The sequence below is a fragment of the Typha angustifolia genome, chromosome 2 (assembly GCF_048772165.1).
Source record: "Typha angustifolia cultivar Huaian chromosome 2, ASM4877216v1, whole genome shotgun sequence".
Taxonomy (NCBI): domain Eukaryota; kingdom Viridiplantae; phylum Streptophyta; class Magnoliopsida; order Poales; family Typhaceae; genus Typha; species Typha angustifolia.
Genome location: NC_133240.1, coordinates 7,809,538 through 7,829,217, shown reverse-complemented (window position 1 = coordinate 7,829,217; position 19,680 = coordinate 7,809,538). Strand labels below are relative to the sequence as shown.

Genomic DNA, 19,680 nt, shown 5'->3' with positions numbered 1-19,680 from the left:
TGCCATCCTCATTTTCCAGGCTATGTTCTCAGTACTTATTTAGGAACATTGATCATCCTTGCCATCATTCGGGCATGTGGGATAGAGTGAAGACCACTAGCTTGTTTTTATTATACTATGCTCAATCTTCATCCAGAGAGCATAAGCCAAAATAAAACCAGTGTAGAAGAAGAATAACTTCAGTGGCAAGAATGAAGTTCTCAATCTGATGATCTATCTCGGTGAGAGAGATGTAAGGAACGAAATTAAAAAGCTCATGAACAATGCATTGCATTAGGACGTAATAGACCTAACTTTGAAGATGCCCCACAATTTCTCACACACTTGTACAGCAGAAAAATCCACTAAGATGAACCAAGCATTTACTGTTCTCTGAAAGAAAACTCTTTTAGTTCTTGCTAATTTTTCAGCGCTTTGATCAGGCCCAAGTAGAATTCTCATCCAAACATGTCATAGCTTTCTCCGGGCCGAAAATGGCAAAAGCTTCCAGAAAATTCCATCTTTCCCATTATGTGATCCATTCCTGCATTAATCACCTCAAAACTGAAAAAATCATCTTCCAAACGCATTATCTAGTGGATATTTAATTCAATCAAAAAGACAAAAGAGAGGACATTTGAGTTTAGCAAACGTACTCGGGGTTGACAGCATATTCTCATAGAAAGGCATTTGACCTGGACTGCCTGAAGACTTTGAACTATTATCAGATGCATAGATGCCTTGAATTCTATTAGTCTCTGGTTCAAGATGACGCCCTTCCGAGTTCATTTCGGCACAAGGAATTGAAAGATCATCCATCCTGAGAGGCATGCTTTCATAAGGAGCGTTCGTCGCTTTTGGTTTCTTTTCAGTTGGGGATTCGTCATCCGCCTCAATTTCAGACTCGGTGTTATTTGGTAATACAGCAGTCTGCTTCCGCTTCGATCGAGCTCTTCTATTCTGGAACCAGTTATACACATTTGTTTCGGAGATCTGGCCATGCTGCGAGAGTTCGAGTGTTATCTCCTTTATCTTTTGCTTGCTCGGTGTTCCATTCCCTTGATCAAATATACTCTCAAGAATTTGCAGTTGCATCGGCGTGGGTGTCCATCGCTGTCTTGCAGTAATCTTATGGCCCCCAGGCGTCATTAGAGGATCACAGTAGAGGTTCCCAAGCCTCATTCCTAGAATAGCAAGCGAATAAGCACAGAGGATACTAACAAACCACATCTAGAGTCAAGATCATGAGGATATACATAATTAGCATACACATAGAGGAGAACAGGACTTAGATTGTTCACTTCTTCATCCAAACACTGGAGAGACATGAATTTAAGGTAAAGTAGCATGCCAAGTGTTCCGGAGGTGAACTCGAGATTGAAACAGACGATATATGTCTCCATATGCATAAGATTCAGATAAAGTCATAGCTTAAGACAATCTATAGTTTGCAACAAAATTATAGCTAGAATATCTTGCCTCATCTATCAAACTTGCATAAGATTCAGATGTCTAGAAGAGAGAACCATATTGAAATAGGAGCTCATCAAAGAGCAACAATGATAGAAAGGGTAGAAGATCAGAATAATATTCATAAAATCCTAATATAATTTCATGGAGGTCTACGTATATAAAAGGTGATTTTCCAAACAAGGGAATTGAACTGACGAAGATACGAATCTAAATTCTATCAGATTCAATGCGTTAGGGTTTCTAACAGGGTGTGAGTAAATGCCCCCCGAGGAGAATCTTGAGTCATTTAATGATCATAACTTCCACCGGGGCAGTTACAAACTTAAATTTAATGAGGCCTCAATCACCAACTCTCCACATTGAACAGTATCCTATTGATCTGCCCTGTTTTGCTTTTCCTCTTTTTCTTCTTGCATGATCCAACTAAATCCAGTCATTAACTCGTCAAAGAAGAGTATAAATCACGATCGAAATCCACAAACAAAAAGGAATTCGAGCAGGGGAAATTGTCAAAAATAGCATATCTAAGGGATAGTAACACACCGAATTCCAGGAGTAAATGTGGGAGGAGGAGGTGTCTCACCTGCGATCGAATCCCTCTGGGCCATGACGGCCTTGTGCATCTCGACGAGCTGCTCGCAGATGGTGGCGTAGATGGAGATCTGCTTGCGAAGCACCTCCATTTGCTCGTCGGTCATCACCTTGACGTAAAGAACCCCCCCTTCCCCCATGGCTTCCCCTTCTCCTCCACCGCCTCCTTCGCCTCTCTCCTCGCCCAACTCCATCTCTATTCTCTACTACCTTACCTTCCTCTCTTCCTCAAAACCCCACCTTTCGCGGACCCATCTCGTCCCGGGCTCTCTTCCTACGCTGCTCGCGCGAGAGACGCATCAAAATCGCAACTTTTTGAGAACCATCCTGTACTTGGCTCTGTTCCTATCGGTTTTCGACTCAGAGAGGCAAGCAGCAGCAATGGCAGGGTTGCGAACTGAGAAAGGGAACGGAGGAAAAAAAGAGAGGGAAGAGAGACCCAAGTACAAAAGGAAAGAAGCGAAACAGCACGCGTGGCCTTTACTCTCTCTCTCTCTCTCTCTCTCTCTCTCTCTCTCTCTCTCTCTCTCTCTCTCTGCTCCTTTGGTAACTTAATCTTTACTATATTAGTTACCGAGAGGATTGGTCGTATCGTAGTCTATGCCGATGCCACGACGAGGAAAGACGAAAGGGAAGGAGATGAGAGAGAGACTGAGAGAGAAAGAGGTGGTGGGATATTGGGGTCGTTGGCTGGCGATTTTTTGGGTTCAAATCAATCTAATCTCATGATTATTGAGTGAAGAGTGTGTTGGATTTTATGTCGATGTGATGGGATTCCAACTGCTTGGTGTTGGTGCGTGACGTTGGGGTCAAGCCTTCGATTTCTCTCGCCATGGAAAGAAAGTCCATATCATAGCATTTCTTTTGCTTTCTTTCCTTACAAACTTAGGCCAGCCCCCACCCCCCCCCCTACCCCCTGTCCCCTGCTCCCCAATTAGAGCTTAATTAGAGATAACCAGCCCCACTAATTCAAGGGATTTTCTAGATCATTAACAAAATAACCCGTATCTTGTAAATTCTATATCCGAACTTATTTTGTTTCAAATTAATATTATGTGCATACCAACCAGAGTTCATTATTATAAATTAAAAAAAGTTAAATTTAGAAAAACAACTAGTGAACGAGTCATAAAGAATATTTGATGTTCATATTACACTCCCTTATAATTACTACCTCTCTTATGACTCTAATTTTCTTTTTGTTGAAAAGGGAGCTGCGAACAGACATGTTGCACGTGCCATTGGGGAAGAGGAGCGATGCATGTACATAGAGAATACTGGCCGGTCGAATCCCACAAAATACAATGAGCCTCGGTCTTACCTGTTTACTTGCTCAATTCTCATCCCATAGGACATGATATATTGATATATGAACAAAAGAGCCAACCAAGGAACAACACTCAGTAACTAAACCCCCTGACCTCCAAAGGCAACTAACTTAGCTCTTTTTTCATGATCTAGACCAACTCTGGGGAATTCGACTCAATTACCAACCGGTTATGCTCTTTAATCAGCCACAATCCCAGCCTAAGGGCCTAAACTTCAACATGCAATGTAAACTCTCCCGGGATTATTTTCCAAACCACGGCTGAAAGAAAACCTATTCGTCGCCCTAAGAATTGCACTGACGCCGCTTTGGTAGTCTATTTTTGGGTAAGCTCCATCCACATCGACCTTAGGCCATCTTGATTGGCTTCTATCTAATCCCCCATAATTCTTGACATCTTAGACATCCTACCTTCCGACTTGGCATAGTCATGCATTAGTCGACCACGGTTCTTGGTTGTTTTCTTAATGTTTCTTTGCTTCCATATCATCCAAAGATTTGAGACCTAAAATTTTAGTAGAAGATGGAATAGATCCAACAAAGTTCCTCCAAACTCAGTCCTCTCTTAAGTACATTCATTCATTCATGCTAAAAAAAAAACCTATCAAGAAGTATGATAAGAAGAAAAAAAAGATATTCTTTGTCCTTTATCAATAAAACTTTCCTCCTTTGAAAAGATCTTAAACTTTGGAAGTTTTCCATGACTCCAAAATCTAGACACAGCCAGGGTCCTCTTCTTTAAGCTGAGGGCTCTGCAGGAGATGGTGAAGCATTTGGTAATTATTCAAAGCACTGCAAAAGGGTGTGTGTTTGTGTCCTTCCTTAGCTTTTTGACTAGGTATGAGTTGATATGATGTCTTCTATGACTCTATGCACTTGCCACCAAAAAGCCCAAATGGGCAATGCATGTGCATGCCTTCCAAATTGATATCAAGATGAATTGATACCCTAATGGACAATTGAGTAGGTGGTGAACCAAAGTCATAATGAGATACACTACAAGGGCACTGTACCAAATTAATCTATTACATTTATTTGTGTTTTATCTAAGATCATTTTTGCATATTTTTCATAATTTCAACCAAATAAAAGAAAACGCTGATAACCACCGGGATAATACCGGCCAATAGGATTGTGCTCAAATAGTTAAAGATGCTCATACTATACGAGTATTCTCAAATATAAATTTCAATGATATCGATTGAACTAAGATACTATTCTTCGAGACTTAGATTATTACTCATTGGGCATTGTAATTAGGATAGATGCGCATATTATTCGGTTCACGAGCTATTATCAATAAAAAAAATAATAACACATATAAAATCTTCTTATGTAAGAAGAATAAATCTCTTTATTCTTTTACTATGAATGTAGCATGTGGTGCCCAAATTTAAAAATATGTCATCAACCAACCTAAAGATGACTCTAGGCAGGAGACAAGCTTAATATTACATAATATTCAGGTTTGAAGATGACAATCATATTTTCTTATAAATTTGTAATGGAAAGGCATATGACTATAGAGAAGAACAAGACAATGTTCCTTTTAGTTTATAGAGTGAGAAGATTCAATGCCTCCACCATTAGTTTCCCTCCTAACTTTGTCCTTACCTAAAATTTTATTTCTCCTCTCTATAGCAAGTGAACTATCCATATTCTACAATCCAATCAAATACTAGATAAATTTCAAATATCACAATCACTCATAGTTTTGTCATGAGTACCAAAACTTATTTATAAGATGAATCACCAACCAACTTTGGACTATACACACCACTAACCTAGCTTTGGTGCATTATATAATTAGAGTGAAGTCCAAATAATATACCCTAATGTCTAGTTTTCTATTGACCTAGGTCTTAAGTATTCTTATGTTTTAGGCTTGTATAATTCCAAAGTAGCCATTAGGGCTTGCATGTGGATTGGTGCCTTATTTCTGTTAGGCATTATAAAAGTTATAATGTTAAGTTGTTTATATATATATATATATATATATCCTTGTATATCTTCAAGGTAGACATGCATGCATCTAAAATTTTCTCTAAGGTTCCAACTGACCTAGAATTCCTAGGGTCAGCCATACTTATCTTTGCCAACATCCACATGGTTCATTTCTTTGTTATCTCCATAGATAACCATATGCTTACTTACAATATATATATATATATATATATATATATATATATATATATATATATATATTAAAAATATAGGATTTTTTTTTTTCATTTCATACTCTCATTTATATGAGATTTTTCAATTTAACATATAAAATTAAGTATATATAGTTTGTATAGTTGCGATGTTATAATAAAACGCATACAACTTATATATACGTGGTGGTGTACGCCAGAGTCCATTATTATAAATCAAAATATTAAATATAATTTATGTGTCTATTATATTATACACTCTATCCTTTTACATTTATATTTTAAATAAAATCCTAAAAGCATCTTAAACCATCCCAAGTTGCCTTTTTTTTTAAAAACATATATAATTTATATTTAAAAAAGTAATAATTAAAAATAATAGAAAGATATAGACTGAAATAAAAACTTATAAGGTAGGGTATGGAATGGGGAAAAAAATAATTAAATTAAAGAAATAGAAGAAGACTTTGGCTAAGATGATAAATTTAGGCTCAAGTCCCTTCCATAGAAGAAAAAGAGTTTAGGGATTTATCTAAGAACTTAATAGGTATAAACTATAAAGGCCATCATGAGTCGTTTGACTTTGTATGTGGCATTAGGTATGCCGTTGAATTTAAACTCTACTATCCATTTTCCTGCTCACACTTGTTTTGTTGCTCTTCTACCTACCATCTTCTTTCTTTGCTTGAGATCTTAAATCACCCAACCATGGTTGAAGTACCTCTCACAATCTTAGCATTACTATCACAAATAATAATAATAATAATAATGCATCGTAATTTATTCGAACTTGTTTTAAGTCTAGATTCATTATACTCTTCCAAATGTCTTTATTATTGAATATTGTCGTGCGAAGACTAAATTTTTTAAGAGAAAAGAAAGAGAAAAATTAAGATTAAGATAGTTATTTAATGTTTTCGGAATAGAATCCATCGAGTATAAATGAAAATAATCAATAAATTTAAAGGATCCAGATGTAATTAAAATCATTTTCTAAAAAAGAGGCGATAAAAACCCTGACACGTGTTGCATGTGGATATGTTTACCTGCGGCTGAATTTATTCAGCGAATTATATTAAAAAATAAGGAGAAGAATTATATTATCTCTAAGATTATTATAAAATAGAATGAAATGAAATTAAAAAAATAGTGGATAATGAGAACAAGAAAGTAGCTTTTGATCAAATTAAGGATGGTGTGCTTAAAAGTACTCCAACATGCCATGTGCCGCCGCGTAGTCACCACCATTGGCCAATTTTTAAGTTAGGTGCGGTCTATATCGCAAAAAGGGATTAGCTTAGGAGACAAATTAGTTGGCTAATGACCTAATTATTCCCCTTAAATCCTCTCTTTATTATTATTGTAATCTGCCTACTTGCTCAGTGCAATTAAGCTGTGGGGGCCATCGGTTTAAGAATATAATTAGAATATTGGGGAAAGGAGGAATAGAAGAGTGGCTGCTACAAGTGTCATTAGATTGGATCTTATTGGGCCTTGGGCCAAATTTAGAAAATTAAACATAGCCTAGTTTTGAGTTACTTGGGCCTTGCAACAATTATTATTAAAAAGAAAAGAAAGGAAGGAAAGCTCCCGGCGAGGATCGAACTCGCGACCTTTCGCTTACGAAGCGAACGCACTACCACTATGCTACGGAAGCTGTTATTAACATTTGGTTAACAAATTATATTTTAATATTATATAAGAATAGAATATTTATGATCACTTAAGTAAGGTTAAGTTTAGAATCTTTTATATTTTATCTAAGTTGGCTAATTATATTTAGTTTTATTTGATTGCCTCTGAGCTACTAGGGTGTTGCACAAACATGTGATTTAAGATCACTTCCCTTTTTAGTGTAAAGTTTGCAATATAAAAGTTGTTAATGTAACTCATCCTACTAGAAAATGTCTTTTAACATCTATTTCTTTGGGACACGAAGGCAAGGGAAATTATCTAGGCATTGTGCAGATGCCTCAGTTCGGTAATTGAGACAAGTCCCAGTTTTAACTTTCCAGATCACTTACCTCACTGTCATATATTTAAGTAACAACTAATCAAGAACATCAACTATTTGCCTAACTCTCTCACTTATAGGATGTGGAGCAAATCTCCCTTTTTCCAGTCTGATGAGGGTCTGCTAATTAATAAACATAAGATAGTTAAAGGATCATCATATTGCCCCTGTGCTTTTCAATCTCAAAACAGTCACTGAAGGGCTCACTTACCTTATGAAAGTTCTTGGTCAAAATACAAACCAGGCCATGTTAATAAACTGCAGTGCATCAGCCCACAACAATATAGTCAAAAGCAGAGGCCTTTGTGGTTACATACCCACTTTATTCCAACACCAAACTAACCCCATAGATAATATGCAGCAGACTCTATTCCCTCCAAAACTTATGCTGCATGCTCTTAAGGACACTATAATATTGCATCAGGGATAAATAGATCAAGCAGCATATTCCTTGTATGCACACAAGACAACAGTTTATCCTTGAATTCCACAATCCACAAGAAAAGATATTCACATGAATAGCTTGAGCACAATCAATCACATTTCACAATCCCAACCAAAAGCACCAAAAATAAGCCAGAAAAATAATACAGCAAGGCCAGACAACATTCTAATATTTCAAACTCTTTCCCCTTCAGATGGACATCACAGCAATAAGTTCTATAAAATATTATAGGATAGATTTTGCAATCAAACTAATCAAATCATATCACCTAAACGTATTGAATCATTTTTTAGAACAAGAGCCTATGAAAATAAAAGATCAAAACAGAAACAAGTAATTAGAGACAGATATATGCCTTTTTAAATCAGATCAGCACTTACAAAAGAAAATTAAGTACATGTGGAGGTGGATGGCAGAGACAAAGCCACTCTCTGTCCAGCCACATGGCTGACAAAATGGTCTCCGATTTCTACAGTAATTAAGTAAGCTAATCCCACTTTTAAGGCTTTTCATTTCCAGCAAAAGTTATAAGCTAAAGGGGGGAAAAAATGAAATGTAAGATGACTTCATTCACTGTCTTTTTCTTCTTCCATGTCCATGTTAGACTTAGTCATCCTCCTCCTCTTCCTAAGGAATAGGACAACCAAAAACAAACATTTAGAACAGCAATATACTGGATGTTTCTTTTATAAATAAAAGACAGAAATGGGGAGATTAAAAGTTTAACACCTCCTCGCTTCCTTCTTCATCATCATCATCATTAATCTCAGACTTGGACTTGTCAGATTCCTCTTCATCATCAGCATTACTGTTCCCACCCTCAGACTGTTTCATCAAGCAAGATAAATATGATCATTTTAGTAATTCATGTTACCAAATAGCTATGATATCTAAGATTCTTTTCAGATCAAAAGATGGATGTAGTTCACTCAAATCAACCTGCTTGTTGTAGTATGCTGTAAGGATTTTGGTGTATTCGGACTTGAGTTTATTGGCCTTAGCAACAAAAGGAGCCTTCTCCTGTATTCAATAATTCCCCAAAAAGGCTGCCTTTAAAACGAAATTAGAGGGGAAAAGAGAAAAGAATGCCTGAATCATGAGAGCATAGTGACTAATACTATCTGAAAGAGGAAGAAAAAAGAAAGGGAAAAAGAAAAAAAGAGATACTCACGGCCTCAGACAAGGATTTCCATTTATCACCTCCAGCTTTCCCAACCTAATATTGTTGATATGTAGGAAAAATACATATTAATTGTAAAAAAAATGGAATATTTAGCAAACAAAATTAACGGTAAGATAGATAGAAAGAGCTCTTACAACTGAGACAAGTTTATTGTTAGGGTTCTTCTCCTTAAATTGCTTCCTGAAATCTTCCCTATTTATCGTTGACAAAAAAACAAAAGAGAGAATAAAGTTTATAATACATCCAGATTAAAAATACCACAATATTAAAAGAGGAGATCACAAACTCACATAAAGACAAAGAAGGCACTCGGAGGCCTCTTAGGCTTGTTCGGATCCTTCCCGGCCTTTCCCTTCTTCACCGGCTTCTTGCTCGGCTTCTCGGCCGCCTTCCTCTTGACGGAAAGCCTTCAAACAGATCAAGCCACAAAATAACAAAAATTAAGACACGAAAACATCTCCAAACACCAGATCCGATCACGCACCGGTCAAAGCAGTAGCAAATCTAAAAAATTAGAAAGAAAATAGCAAAAGATCGGAGACAAACTTGTTATCAGCCTTGTTCGCCTTGTCGGACTTCGATTTCCCTCCCTTCATCGCGAGAACTGCGAAGAATCGACCGGATCCGTGAGAAAACCGCCAGAAATCGAGCGGGATCACGCAGATTACGGGGTCTTACCTGCGAATTAGCGTTCGGGTTGGCCTCCAGGGTAGAAAGGGAAAGGGGGGACAAGAGAGAGAGAAAGAGAGACAGCTAATAGTCGTCGCGAATAAGAGAGTGGAACAGACAGAGAGAGAGGGATAAGAAAGGAGAGAATAGAGGGGTGAGGGGTGGGAATGGGAATTGAATCAAATATCCAACGGTCGGCGATAGACGAAAGGGAAGTTTGGGCGGGATTTGAAATTGTGACGCCACGTCAGCGATCCGTGTGATGGCGTGCCATTCGACAATAGTAATACCTCTCACTCTCTCCTCTCTATGTGTTTCCTTTGTGTGCTTTCTCGCTCTCGTAGTTTTGAGGATAGAGGATAGAGAAGCCTGGGAAAGGGTGGGGCCGCATCTCAAGCAGCTGGGAAGGGTGGGTAGGGGTATAATTTTATTATGCACCTATATTTGATGGAATTACGAATCCGTCCCTCGTGATAATGTTCCATTGGCCACCCCACGTTTCTTATTGCGGTGTTAAAATAGAATGCTTTGGTTTTGCATTTATACCCTTCTGAAATCTCTCATTTATATTTATACCCGTTAAAAGTTTATACTTACATATATACCCTTCAGAATCGACTTTGGAATCCAAAGTATAAATACAAATAAAATATTTTAGCAGGGTCTACATGCAAGAAAACCTTATTTTTCTGGGAGAGAATTATTGTTGGATTAATTATTTACTAAGCCTTAAATTATCGTACTAAGCCCAATTAAATTCTAACAGTTAAGCCCAATGTGAATTTGTGATTTGGGCCAGAATCAAATCTAATTTGGGATTACGAGGGAAGGTAGCCCATGGAATCCTCAGCTAAGAACTAGACGGCCCCGTAGGAAATCCCAGCTCTGCAACCATGGGCGGTGGATTCCTTTCGCCTCTCTCCATCTTCCTCCTCGTCGCCGCTCTACATCTCCTCGATCGACTCCTCGAGTTCGTCAAAAAGGTGATCGCTTTTTGTTTCTTTGGCACAAATTAACTTTACTCTTTTCTTCTATCTTCAAAGTGATTAGTGTGAATTTATCATCTGCAAGGCTGATTTGTGTAAGGTATGTTTGGATTAGTATCATTTGCAAGGCATATATCCATGCAGAAATTTCAGCGCCTGTAAACATTAATTTCCTGATGGTTTAGGAATTTTGGTGTAGCGGGACGTGATGAATCTCGTGATATCGTAGATGATTTCATGATGAAAGAAGTGATTAGAAGATGCTACAATCTTTCCTTCTATTAGCATTATTGATTGTTCTCTTACTAAGAGTCGTATACATTATATATTTCAGAGGGGATCAAGAAGTGGCGAACAACGTCGACTGCGGGAAGAAATCAACAAACTTTTGAAAGAGGCTAGCTCCTTGTCGACGTGAGCAATTCAATCGAATTTGATAAAGTTGATGTGATTATTACCTTTTCTTTATCCATCTGTGACCTAGGAATGTTTTAATTACATCTTTATGACGCGGTAGGTTCTCTCTTTCTGGTTGCAGGCCCTCAACATTTGCTCAGGCTGCAAAACTTAGACGGTTGGCTGCTGCTAAAGAGAAAGAATTAGTAAGAAGTATGCCTAAATCTCAAATGTTAATTCTGCCCTCTTTTTATTATTTGTTTCTTGTCAGATTTTTCTTTTATTCACTTGCTACTTGTTCTACAGATCAGGAGGAGGAAAAGAAGGAGAAGAAGTGGTCATATGATTCGTATGCGAGAGTTCTAATGATATCTAAGGTATATCTTCGTGTATGTGATGTTTTTTGTGCTCTTTCATCTGACAATATCAAAGAACATTTCACTGGATGGCTACAATAGGTACTAATTTATGCGGGACTCATTTGGTTGTTCTGGAGTATTCCTGTCGCGGCAGTTCCTCAACATCTCTTGCAGCCTTTTGGTATATACCAACAAGCCTTCCATTTTATCACCACATAGAAACTATTTTACACTGCTTGTGCTTACTTATTGAATATCTCATTTAATATATACTTGCTTTAATATGACTAGGCTACACTATGGTGTAGTGTGAATTAGATAGTCTCTGGATAAGCTTGGACCCTACTTCCAAAGCATTTACGACATGGCTCTTGCCTCGTAGCAATCGCCTCTAGCAAATTTCTGCAGAAATCTGAGTGTATAACTGTTTGATTGAATGGTTATTACTAATTATTGTATTCCAATATAATTTTGAAATAGAGACTTTGAAAATAAAGTTTTGCAAAACAATCAATTAAACAATTGTAACAATTCGATAACTCAATCAATTAGTAGTATCCCTAAAATGGTGCTGTTAGTATCAATTGAGAAAGAAAATGACAAACTGTTGCTCTTGATTTCCAGTGTCTTGATATTGTACAAAGTTTCTTACTGAACATGAGAGCAATGAGAAGTACATAATAATTGGTATTACGAGGTATTATTTGTTGAGGATTCTAGGGACTTTGCATAAGCATTGCACTTGCTATGACATTGTCTCTTTAGTCATAGTCAGGTTAGTTTCCTAGATGGTTTAGCAGGACATCCTTCAACTGAGCTGGCTTACTGTGATTTGTAGGCACAGTAGGACCTTTATGTTCCTTGCATCTACTGCTAACACTTGTTTACACAGGAATTCTACTTTGCCATTTTGCGCATTCAGCATTGTTGTTTATTGATATAGATAACACTTAAATCTTCCTACTTTTGTTGTATCTACACTTTGCTTTGTATTATTCTAGAGGAAGTTCTCTTCTTAAGGTCACTTTCTTAAAGTTATCTGCCATGTCGTTTCCATACTTACATTTGCTTCAAGAATTAACTCTTAGTTAATGTTTTCTGTCAGGGAAGATATTTTCTTGGAGAGCTGGAGATGCTACCAGTGGCCAAGTCATGGTAAGATATAACTCATCTCAATTACAATTTGTCATGAACGTTATAAATCATTTATTGTTTATTGAGCAATGATATGAACCAATTATTTATTAAAAGAAATTTCAATCCATTGATAAATCAAGGGTATAACAGATAATCTGGTTACGAGATAGGATTGTTAGGATTTTGAAAATTATCAATAAATGGGGTGTGGATTCACCTTTCTATACATCTATAATAAATTTAAGAGAAAATTATAAATAGCACCCTACATTTTGACTCTCTTACAAATAAATTCTTATATTTTATTATTTATAAGTAGAGCTCTTCATTTCCTACCAATTTGGACTCCGTTCAAGCTGACTCGTATGACGGTTAGTCCAAACACACAGTGCACCATATTTTTTTAGCAAATAGAGGGTCCTATTTGTAAATACTAATACTAATACTAATACTACTACTACTACTACTAATAATAATAATAATAATAAAAGAAGTTTTATTTGTAATATTGTCAAAATATAGAGTGCCATTTATGAGGAATTTCCTTTTAATTTGATTTGTTTTAATATATTTACAAATTGAGCCCTATGTTTAATTAAATATTTGTAAAACATGGGGCTAATTATATATATTACAAACATAACGTGTAAATTGGAATAAAATAAAATAAAATTATTTTGCCACTTTGGAGGTAGAGACCGGTATTTCAGGTCATACTAACGGTACTTCTGGTTAATTTTTTTAAAGTATTATACTTTGTGAACCGTTAGATTAGGAGAGAAATTAATGGAATATTAAACCTTTTGTCTTATTTATTACACCTTATTGTCTCACTGATGTTTATGCAGGTTGGAATAATACCATGGCTAGTTTTGACTTCTCGAGCCAGCAAGTTCTTGTGTGAAAAGCTCTCGAAAAGCTTCTTTCATGTGTAGATCCGCAAACTCTCCAATGAGGAACATGTAGTTGTAACTTTTGACTCCAATTTTGGTTTACTGTTGCTATGCAACGCTAAAAGTTTTGTGTTTATCACTTATTGTGCCATCATCTCCATGCATCTATCATAGAATAGATTTATTGTGCTTCAGTCAACTAATGATCTGTTACTCCAAAGGAATTGAATTGGTTGTGCGTTGTCGTCAGGAATTTATAGAGGATGCAATCTTGCAGAACCTCATAAAATGAGAAAAGAGAGCTTGTTTTCTTGTCTGCCTAATTGATCATCCATTAGTTTTTCTTTACTTCATTTTCAGTGATTGGCACCATCGACATATACTTGGTACTTCTTGTTCTATTATGAAATGCAATTTTGTTGAAAAGTTACTATTGCCATTATTTGAAGATGAGTGATTTGGAGTTACCTCAATCAGAAAGATGAATTGCATTTACTCTGCTTAGCTTTACTAGCTCCAGTTATGAATTAGTTTCCAATTATATATGTATACAATCCATTTCGGCCCACTGCAACGCAATGCAACTTTTAATGATGTACTACGAAGAACATAACAAGAGAAAAAAGAAGAGCAAAATATACTAATTGGAAGAAGAAAGCAAAACTAAGCTACAAATAGTCGTATGATTATAATGTTGAAAATATTAAAGTAATTAAATACTATACACTTCTTACTTCTTTTAGTTTAGGCGGGTTAACGGGTGAGGTGGCTGAGTTTATCGATCCGCTAGCATTCGGATCGGGCCTGGTAGGTCGGTTAGCTTGAGGAGGTCCGAGAGAGAGTAATGGTTAATCCGACCCGATCATGAGCTCTCCCTGTTTCGATTTATAAACTAGACGAACTCGTTCTGTTAAACGCGAAACTAGGGTTTCGATCTCGGTCGCGTGTTCCTCCATTTCCCCTATTCTATTGATCAATTTGATCTCCTTCCGAGAAAGGAATTCAACGCTAGGGCTTCGGCGACGACGGCTTCTGGTTTTCCGAGCAGAAGCGAATAGGGCAACGATCATGTACGGGTCGAGGGGGTAAGTCGAGAAAACCCTAATCTTTACTTTTCTTGTTCTTGGCTATGGAAATATAATATCTGTTGATTAATTTTTCTTGGTCGTGTTCTTTGGAGAATATTTGCTGTATTAATCTAGAATTTAGGTTCTTTGATTTCTTTGACCTTCCTCGCTGCTACTATTCGTGGGCTAAGGGTAGGGTCGGAGGGATGTTGATCATGATTGTTCTTCTCGTTATTTTGCTGAGGCCTTGGTTTATAGGGTTATTGGACCAGAAAATTTTTAGGTACGAATTGTAGCTTCTCAATAAAAAGTATGTTTTGAATGGGCAGCCAATTTTAGATAAAAGGATAGATTGTTGTTTTTCAGGATTCCAGTTTCTCTGTTGAATATTGCAGCTTATGGAGGATCTTTTAAACTTAATCGGCATTGAAATTATGTTCGTTGGAGGGAAACATAGTGAAGTCTCAAATTTCTCATTTTTCACCCTTTATTTCCAAGAGATGGTAGAATCTAAATTTTAGTTAGGAGATGTTGTCCTCTCTAGATGCAAGTAACTACAATAGATTGGCTTCTTAGTAGGACATTTGATATGTAAGGCCTTGTTCGGTTTGAGACTGAGCTCCGAATTTGATTAGTTAGTTTTATTTTTTAGTCTTGATTTTTTTTAAGAGTGAACTTGGTTAGATATAAAAAAGATAAAAAGATGTTTAGTTACTAAACCAAGTTAGAGGTCTCTAAACTAGTTCAAGGGATGGTCCATGAATTCAAAGCAAATAAGGCCAAATATTTTATTGTATGGTGATTTTCAATACCATGATGGTAATTGATGTTAATGCCGTACTTGAGCATCCACTTTTAGTACCATGAAATTGCTTAACACAGTCAATTTTATGGAACGTACTATAATCCTATAAAAGCTTGAAGTCATATTAAGTTGTTCAAAACTAAAATTTAGATATTATAAAAGCTTGAATGTTGACACAAAAGGCCCATCTGAAATTTGCAATGGAACTAATACCTCAAATTTGGGTATGGTTGCTTTGACATCTTAGAGTTGAATATTTGTTGGATTTTCATAGAGCTGGACCCGGTCTCATCCTCAAGCACTTTCTATAAAAGGAATAAAAGGTTGCAGTTGCATCAGTTGAACACAAGAACATAAGACAATATTAAAGGAAAGGGAATCTTTATCTTGCTTTGATGTGCCAAATAGTACCTTAGGTTTTTTCTAGTAGACCAAAAAAATGTTGTGATTATTCGCATGATGATAAGCATGTGGAGGCATAGAATCAATTACTTGAAGTCCTCTAATATGTCAATACTTAATAAGAGCTTACCTTGATAATTAAAATATCCCTAAGAAAGTTTCTCAATGGAGATGCTTGAAGTCTAAAATATTAACAATTCTTTGAATTGGCAAAAGAATTATTGATGCAAAAACAGTTATAGAATAGCTTATGTTGATATACTAATTCAAGTGCATAGGAGTTTTACTGCTTGTAAGAAAGTGCTTCAACTTGTATACATAGTTGTCTTCAAAAGGTAACATTTGACTACTTCCAAGGCAACTAATACCAAACAAAGGCAAAGAAAAGAGATTGGTATCTTTGCATGGTTTTTGGATGACCAACTAATTTTTCCTATCTGATTATTTTGTCATAAGGAATGGGTAGAACATAAAATTAAGAGGAATGTTTTGCTGACAAATAGGAGAGTGAGAAAGTGAAAGATCTTCAATGCCTCAAGGTTCCTGGCGTATATGCAATCTGGATGTCCATTAGAAACTGTGACAGTGTGAAACTGAACTTCTGTCATGGGTCAATTGGAAAAAGGAAGATACTGTACAATGCAGGTCTCAAGTAGGATCTCTCTTTAGATGTCGTTATCCCTTCTCATGCCACGCAAACTGTGGACTCACTTATTTGTTTCAGATAATTATTGTGACCTCAGTTGCCTTAATTGCAGCAACCTGGTTATGCCTGTCCCATTGCTTCTTTATTATCTTCTGCATTTGTTAGAGTACTTTTTTGGTGTCACTGCATGCAGTAACTTTAGATATCTGATGGCATGTTGTTGGAACCAGGCATATTTTGACTGTAGATAGTTGGAAAACGTGTTTGTTTTGGTGCTTGTGTGGTTTTTCTCTCACATCATCTGCTATGGGTACTTCTTGGTTAGCACGTTTTTGCTAGTTTTAGATGTTCCTGATATAAGGGGGCCTGTTATTTCTGTATCACCAAAAACAATTTTAGGGTCTACTGCTAATTTATCGATAGTACAATTGAGTTTACTTGGGTTGGGTCAATTTATTAAATGGGAATTGAGTGTGGGGGGTACTCTCCTTTTCTTGGGATGTCTTGAATAATGTGAAGGGCAATGATGGGAAGCGGGGGGGTTTCGGACGGGTACGAGGGAACAAAGAGGCCACGAATGATGGAATCAAATCCCTACTTCGCAGTGACTGGTGCGAGTGCTTCAGATGGCTACGATGTTGGCTCGAAGAGGCCAAGGATGATGGAATCAAACCCCTATTTCGGTGGGATAGGCACCAGTAGCTTCTATCAGCCTTACAGCGGCAGCTACAGCGGAGCTAGCGGCAGCTTATACAACTTTCCTGTGGTTCGTCTCAGAGGACTGCCTTTCAACTGTGATGACCTTGATATCTACAAGTTCTTTGCAGGACTGGACATTGTGGATTGTTTACTGGTTCACAAAAATGGGCGTTTCTCTGGTGAGGCTTTTGTTGTTTTTCCCTCACAAATGCAAACAGAATTTGCTCTCCAGAGGGACAGGCAGAATATGGGGCGGAGGTATGTCGAGGTCTTTCGGTGCAAGAAGCATGAGTACTACAGTGCAATTGCCGCGGAGGTGAATCATGGGGGTGCCTTTGATAGTGAATACCGTCAAAGCTCACCTCCTGCCCGACCTAAGAAATCCTACGAGGACAAAGACCAGATGGAGTACACCGAGGTCCTTAAGCTTCGTGGGCTTCCATACTCCGCGACCCAGTCTGACATCATAGAGTTCTTTGGGGACTTTGAGCTGAGTGAGGACAATGTGCACATTGCTTGCCGCCCAGATGGGAAAGCTACTGGCGAAGCGTATGTCGAGTTTCCATCTGCAGAAATAGCAAAGAAGGCGATGTGTAAGGACAAGATGACAATCGGGGCAAGGTACGTAGAGTTGTTTCCATCAACACCGGAGGAGGTGAGGAGAGCCAAATCTAGATCCAGACAATGAAGCTTCTTCCAGGAGATAATTTTTCTGTCCCTAAGTTGAACTTTCTGCTTACCTTGTAGTTTTCCTTAACCTTGGTTGTAGGTTGTTGTTACGTTTCATGGTTCTTTCTTATCTTCAAAGAGGTTATAATGTGAGGAATTTTGTGGAATCTTGGGAATCTCTATTCAGTGGCGTATTTTGACATTAGAAGTTCCTGTACCCTTATCAGATAAAAGATATTGTGTTTCAAATGGAGAGATTCTGTGAAGTAGAATCTATCTAAACAGACTATAATTCTTTACCTCCTACTATTCATATTATGTATCGTATCACTTGTCTTGCATGACAATTTATTGTTAAACATTGATTCTATTGCCTGGGTGGGATAGTAAATTATCTTAACAATTGCTAGTGGTTGCAATTTAGAATCTATGCTACTTCATGCTTATTGGTGTTTTATGGAAGTGGCAAAATGTGTCACAGACAGGGGAATAAGAAATTTTGGGGTGATCATCCTCGCAAAAGTAAACGAATGAAGAGGATTAAATATAGCTAATAACATTTTTGAGCAGTAGTAGACTATCACCTATAATAATTCTGAAGTAAATAAGATTAAAAATCCAATTTAAATAGAAAATTAGTAATTAGTAGAAAATTAAATAGTTTGACATCTGAGCCTAAGTTCATGCAAAAATTTGATGCTTTTTTGCCAACAAATTTTGCAAACCATTTATAAAAAAAAACTGCCTCCATAAAACGCCTTTGTTTTCAATGGTCTTGAAGCTGGAAAGTGATAGAATAACAGATGAACAAATTGAAACAGTTGGATTTGCTTCTGGATGAATACAAAACAAGAGGAGAAAAGGAGGAACCTCTAAAGTAAACCTCTAGTTATTACAACTGGCTACAGAACAAGTACTTTGTGACATCTTGTACCAATTCATCAAAAAAATTAGTGTAACAAACCTTTTAGCATAGGAATACTTTGACTACTTCTTGATTACTTTTATACAAGTATTTAGTCACACCTCCACTGTATTTTAATAATTTCCTCTTATAATTCTTTCTCCTTTTCTTTTTCTCCTAATTCAGGTCCATCACCAGCAGCATCAACAGGGACTACAGGGTTGAAGAGCCCCAAAATTATTTTCCTAAACAAGCTTCTGGACAGGTGATGATTGTCTAAATAATTATTTTGGATAATCACACCTAGACCCATGAATTGACTCCTTACCTTATAGCTAATATATGCCTCGTAAAGTCTTCCCTTTTATTTAAGCAGTGTTTCATTCAATAATCTACTTTCAACATCGACTTAAAAATAAGATTAGATATTTGATATTTTCTTTTAACATTGTGAAGAGAGCAAGAGAAGTTAGATAGTTGAGAGAATTAAAGTGTCACGGAGAATCTATATGAATTGTAATTGATCCTAATTATTTATATATTTTAAAAAAAAATCTAACACTATAGTATATTAAGTTAGTTCTTAGATCAGTTGATGATGGAGTGCTAATATGAACCTACTCATTTTATATTATATTTTTATCAATAAAACGAGTGAGGAAACTGGATGGAACCTTGTTCCAACCTATAGATTTGATTAATACTCTATTGCTATACCTAATAATTATTAATTTTTTTTGGCGTGTGGGTCTTTAATTTTTGACCATTGGACTAGTCAACACGTTCATTATGAAACTGTGCCCTAATTTTGACCCTATTCTTTTTTGTTCTTTTCATTTCGCCATTGTTAATCGAGGGTATAATTTCATTAATTAAGCTC

At 36.7% G+C, this 19,680-nt stretch overlaps 4 protein-coding genes and 1 non-coding gene across 8 annotated transcripts; 2 read left to right on the top strand and 3 right to left on the bottom strand.

The window, feature by feature from the left end:
• Positions 1-87: 87 nt before the first annotated feature.
• On the bottom strand, positions 88-2,765 carry LOC140777110 (WUSCHEL-related homeobox 8-like). The gene is made up of 3 exons (XM_073121019.1): positions 2,036-2,765; positions 636-1,163; positions 88-523 (listed from the first exon to the last, which is right to left on the bottom strand). The coding sequence occupies exons 1-3, from the start codon at positions 2,235-2,237 to the stop codon at positions 438-440; spliced, it is 816 nt and encodes a 271-aa protein (XP_072977120.1). The 5' UTR covers positions 2,238-2,765; the 3' UTR covers positions 88-437.
• A 4,346-nt stretch (positions 2,766-7,111) lies between these two features.
• On the bottom strand, positions 7,112-7,183 carry TRNAT-CGU (transfer RNA threonine (anticodon CGU)). The gene has a single exon. It is a non-coding gene; the product is annotated as a tRNA-Thr (tRNA).
• Positions 7,184-8,319: 1,136 nt separating this feature from the next.
• On the bottom strand, positions 8,320-9,998 carry LOC140771133 (HMG1/2-like protein). Its single transcript, XM_073112549.1, has 8 exons — positions 9,847-9,998; positions 9,715-9,772; positions 9,459-9,575; positions 9,303-9,360; positions 9,157-9,201; positions 8,925-9,005; positions 8,715-8,810; positions 8,320-8,612 (listed from the first exon to the last, which is right to left on the bottom strand). Exons 2-8 carry the CDS (start codon positions 9,762-9,764, stop codon positions 8,592-8,594), a joined length of 468 nt encoding a protein of 155 aa, XP_072968650.1. The 5' UTR covers positions 9,765-9,772; positions 9,847-9,998; the 3' UTR covers positions 8,320-8,591.
• A 630-nt stretch (positions 9,999-10,628) lies between these two features.
• Positions 10,629-13,766, top strand: LOC140771930 (protein GET1). 2 transcript variants are annotated; one of them, XM_073113780.1, is made up of 7 exons: positions 10,629-10,820; positions 11,158-11,237; positions 11,362-11,432; positions 11,526-11,596; positions 11,678-11,759; positions 12,689-12,733; positions 13,564-13,766. In XM_073113780.1, the coding sequence occupies exons 1-7, from the start codon at positions 10,731-10,733 to the stop codon at positions 13,617-13,619; spliced, it is 495 nt and encodes a 164-aa protein (XP_072969881.1). In that variant the 5' UTR covers positions 10,629-10,730; the 3' UTR covers positions 13,620-13,766. The 2 variants fall into 2 exon arrangements, with proteins under 2 accessions (XP_072969881.1, XP_072969873.1); XM_073113772.1 differs by having other exon boundaries at positions 10,632-10,820; positions 12,684-12,733.
• Positions 13,767-14,516: 750 nt separating this feature from the next.
• LOC140768251 (uncharacterized) lies at positions 14,517-18,172 on the top strand. 3 transcript variants are annotated; one of them, XM_073108467.1, is made up of 2 exons: positions 14,517-14,693; positions 17,048-18,172. In XM_073108467.1, the coding sequence occupies exons 1-2, from the start codon at positions 14,677-14,679 to the stop codon at positions 17,913-17,915; spliced, it is 885 nt and encodes a 294-aa protein (XP_072964568.1). In that variant the 5' UTR covers positions 14,517-14,676; the 3' UTR covers positions 17,916-18,172. The 3 variants fall into 3 exon arrangements, with proteins under 3 accessions (XP_072964568.1, XP_072964583.1, XP_072964575.1); XM_073108482.1 differs by having other exon boundaries at positions 14,518-14,693; positions 17,356-18,172; XM_073108474.1 differs by having other exon boundaries at positions 14,518-14,693; positions 17,134-18,172.
• Positions 18,173-19,680: the final 1,508 nt, after the last annotated feature.

Bases quoted from the DNA above. Each gene is read 5' to 3' on its own strand.
- LOC140777110 (XM_073121019.1), bottom strand. From the start codon at position 2,237: ATGGAGTTGGGCGAGGAGAGAGGCGAAGGAGGCGGTGGAGGAGAAGGG. The intron at 1,164-2,035 runs GTGAGACACCTC...TTGCTATTCTAG, and splicing joins CCAGAGGGATTCGATCGCAG to GAATGAGGCTTGGGAACCTC. The intron at 524-635 runs GTACGTTTGCTA...TGATTAATGCAG, and splicing joins GAATATGCTGTCAACCCCGA to GAATGGATCACATAATGGGA.
- LOC140771133 (XM_073112549.1), bottom strand. From the start codon at position 9,764: ATGAAGGGAGGGAAATCGAAGTCCGACAAGGCGAACAAGGCTGATAAC. The intron at 9,361-9,458 runs GTGAGTTTGTGA...AACGATAAATAG, and splicing joins AGTGCCTTCTTTGTCTTTAT to GGAAGATTTCAGGAAGCAAT. The intron at 8,613-8,714 runs GTGTTAAACTTT...CCTATTCCTTAG, and splicing joins ATGAAGAAGGAAGCGAGGAG to GAAGAGGAGGAGGATGACTA.
- LOC140771930 (XM_073113772.1), top strand. From the start codon at position 10,731: ATGGGCGGTGGATTCCTTTCGCCTCTCTCCATCTTCCTCCTCGTCGCC. The intron at 11,238-11,361 runs GTGAGCAATTCA...TTCTGGTTGCAG, and splicing joins GAGGCTAGCTCCTTGTCGAC to GCCCTCAACATTTGCTCAGG. The intron at 11,433-11,525 runs GTATGCCTAAAT...CTTGTTCTACAG, and splicing joins AGAGAAAGAATTAGTAAGAA to ATCAGGAGGAGGAAAAGAAG.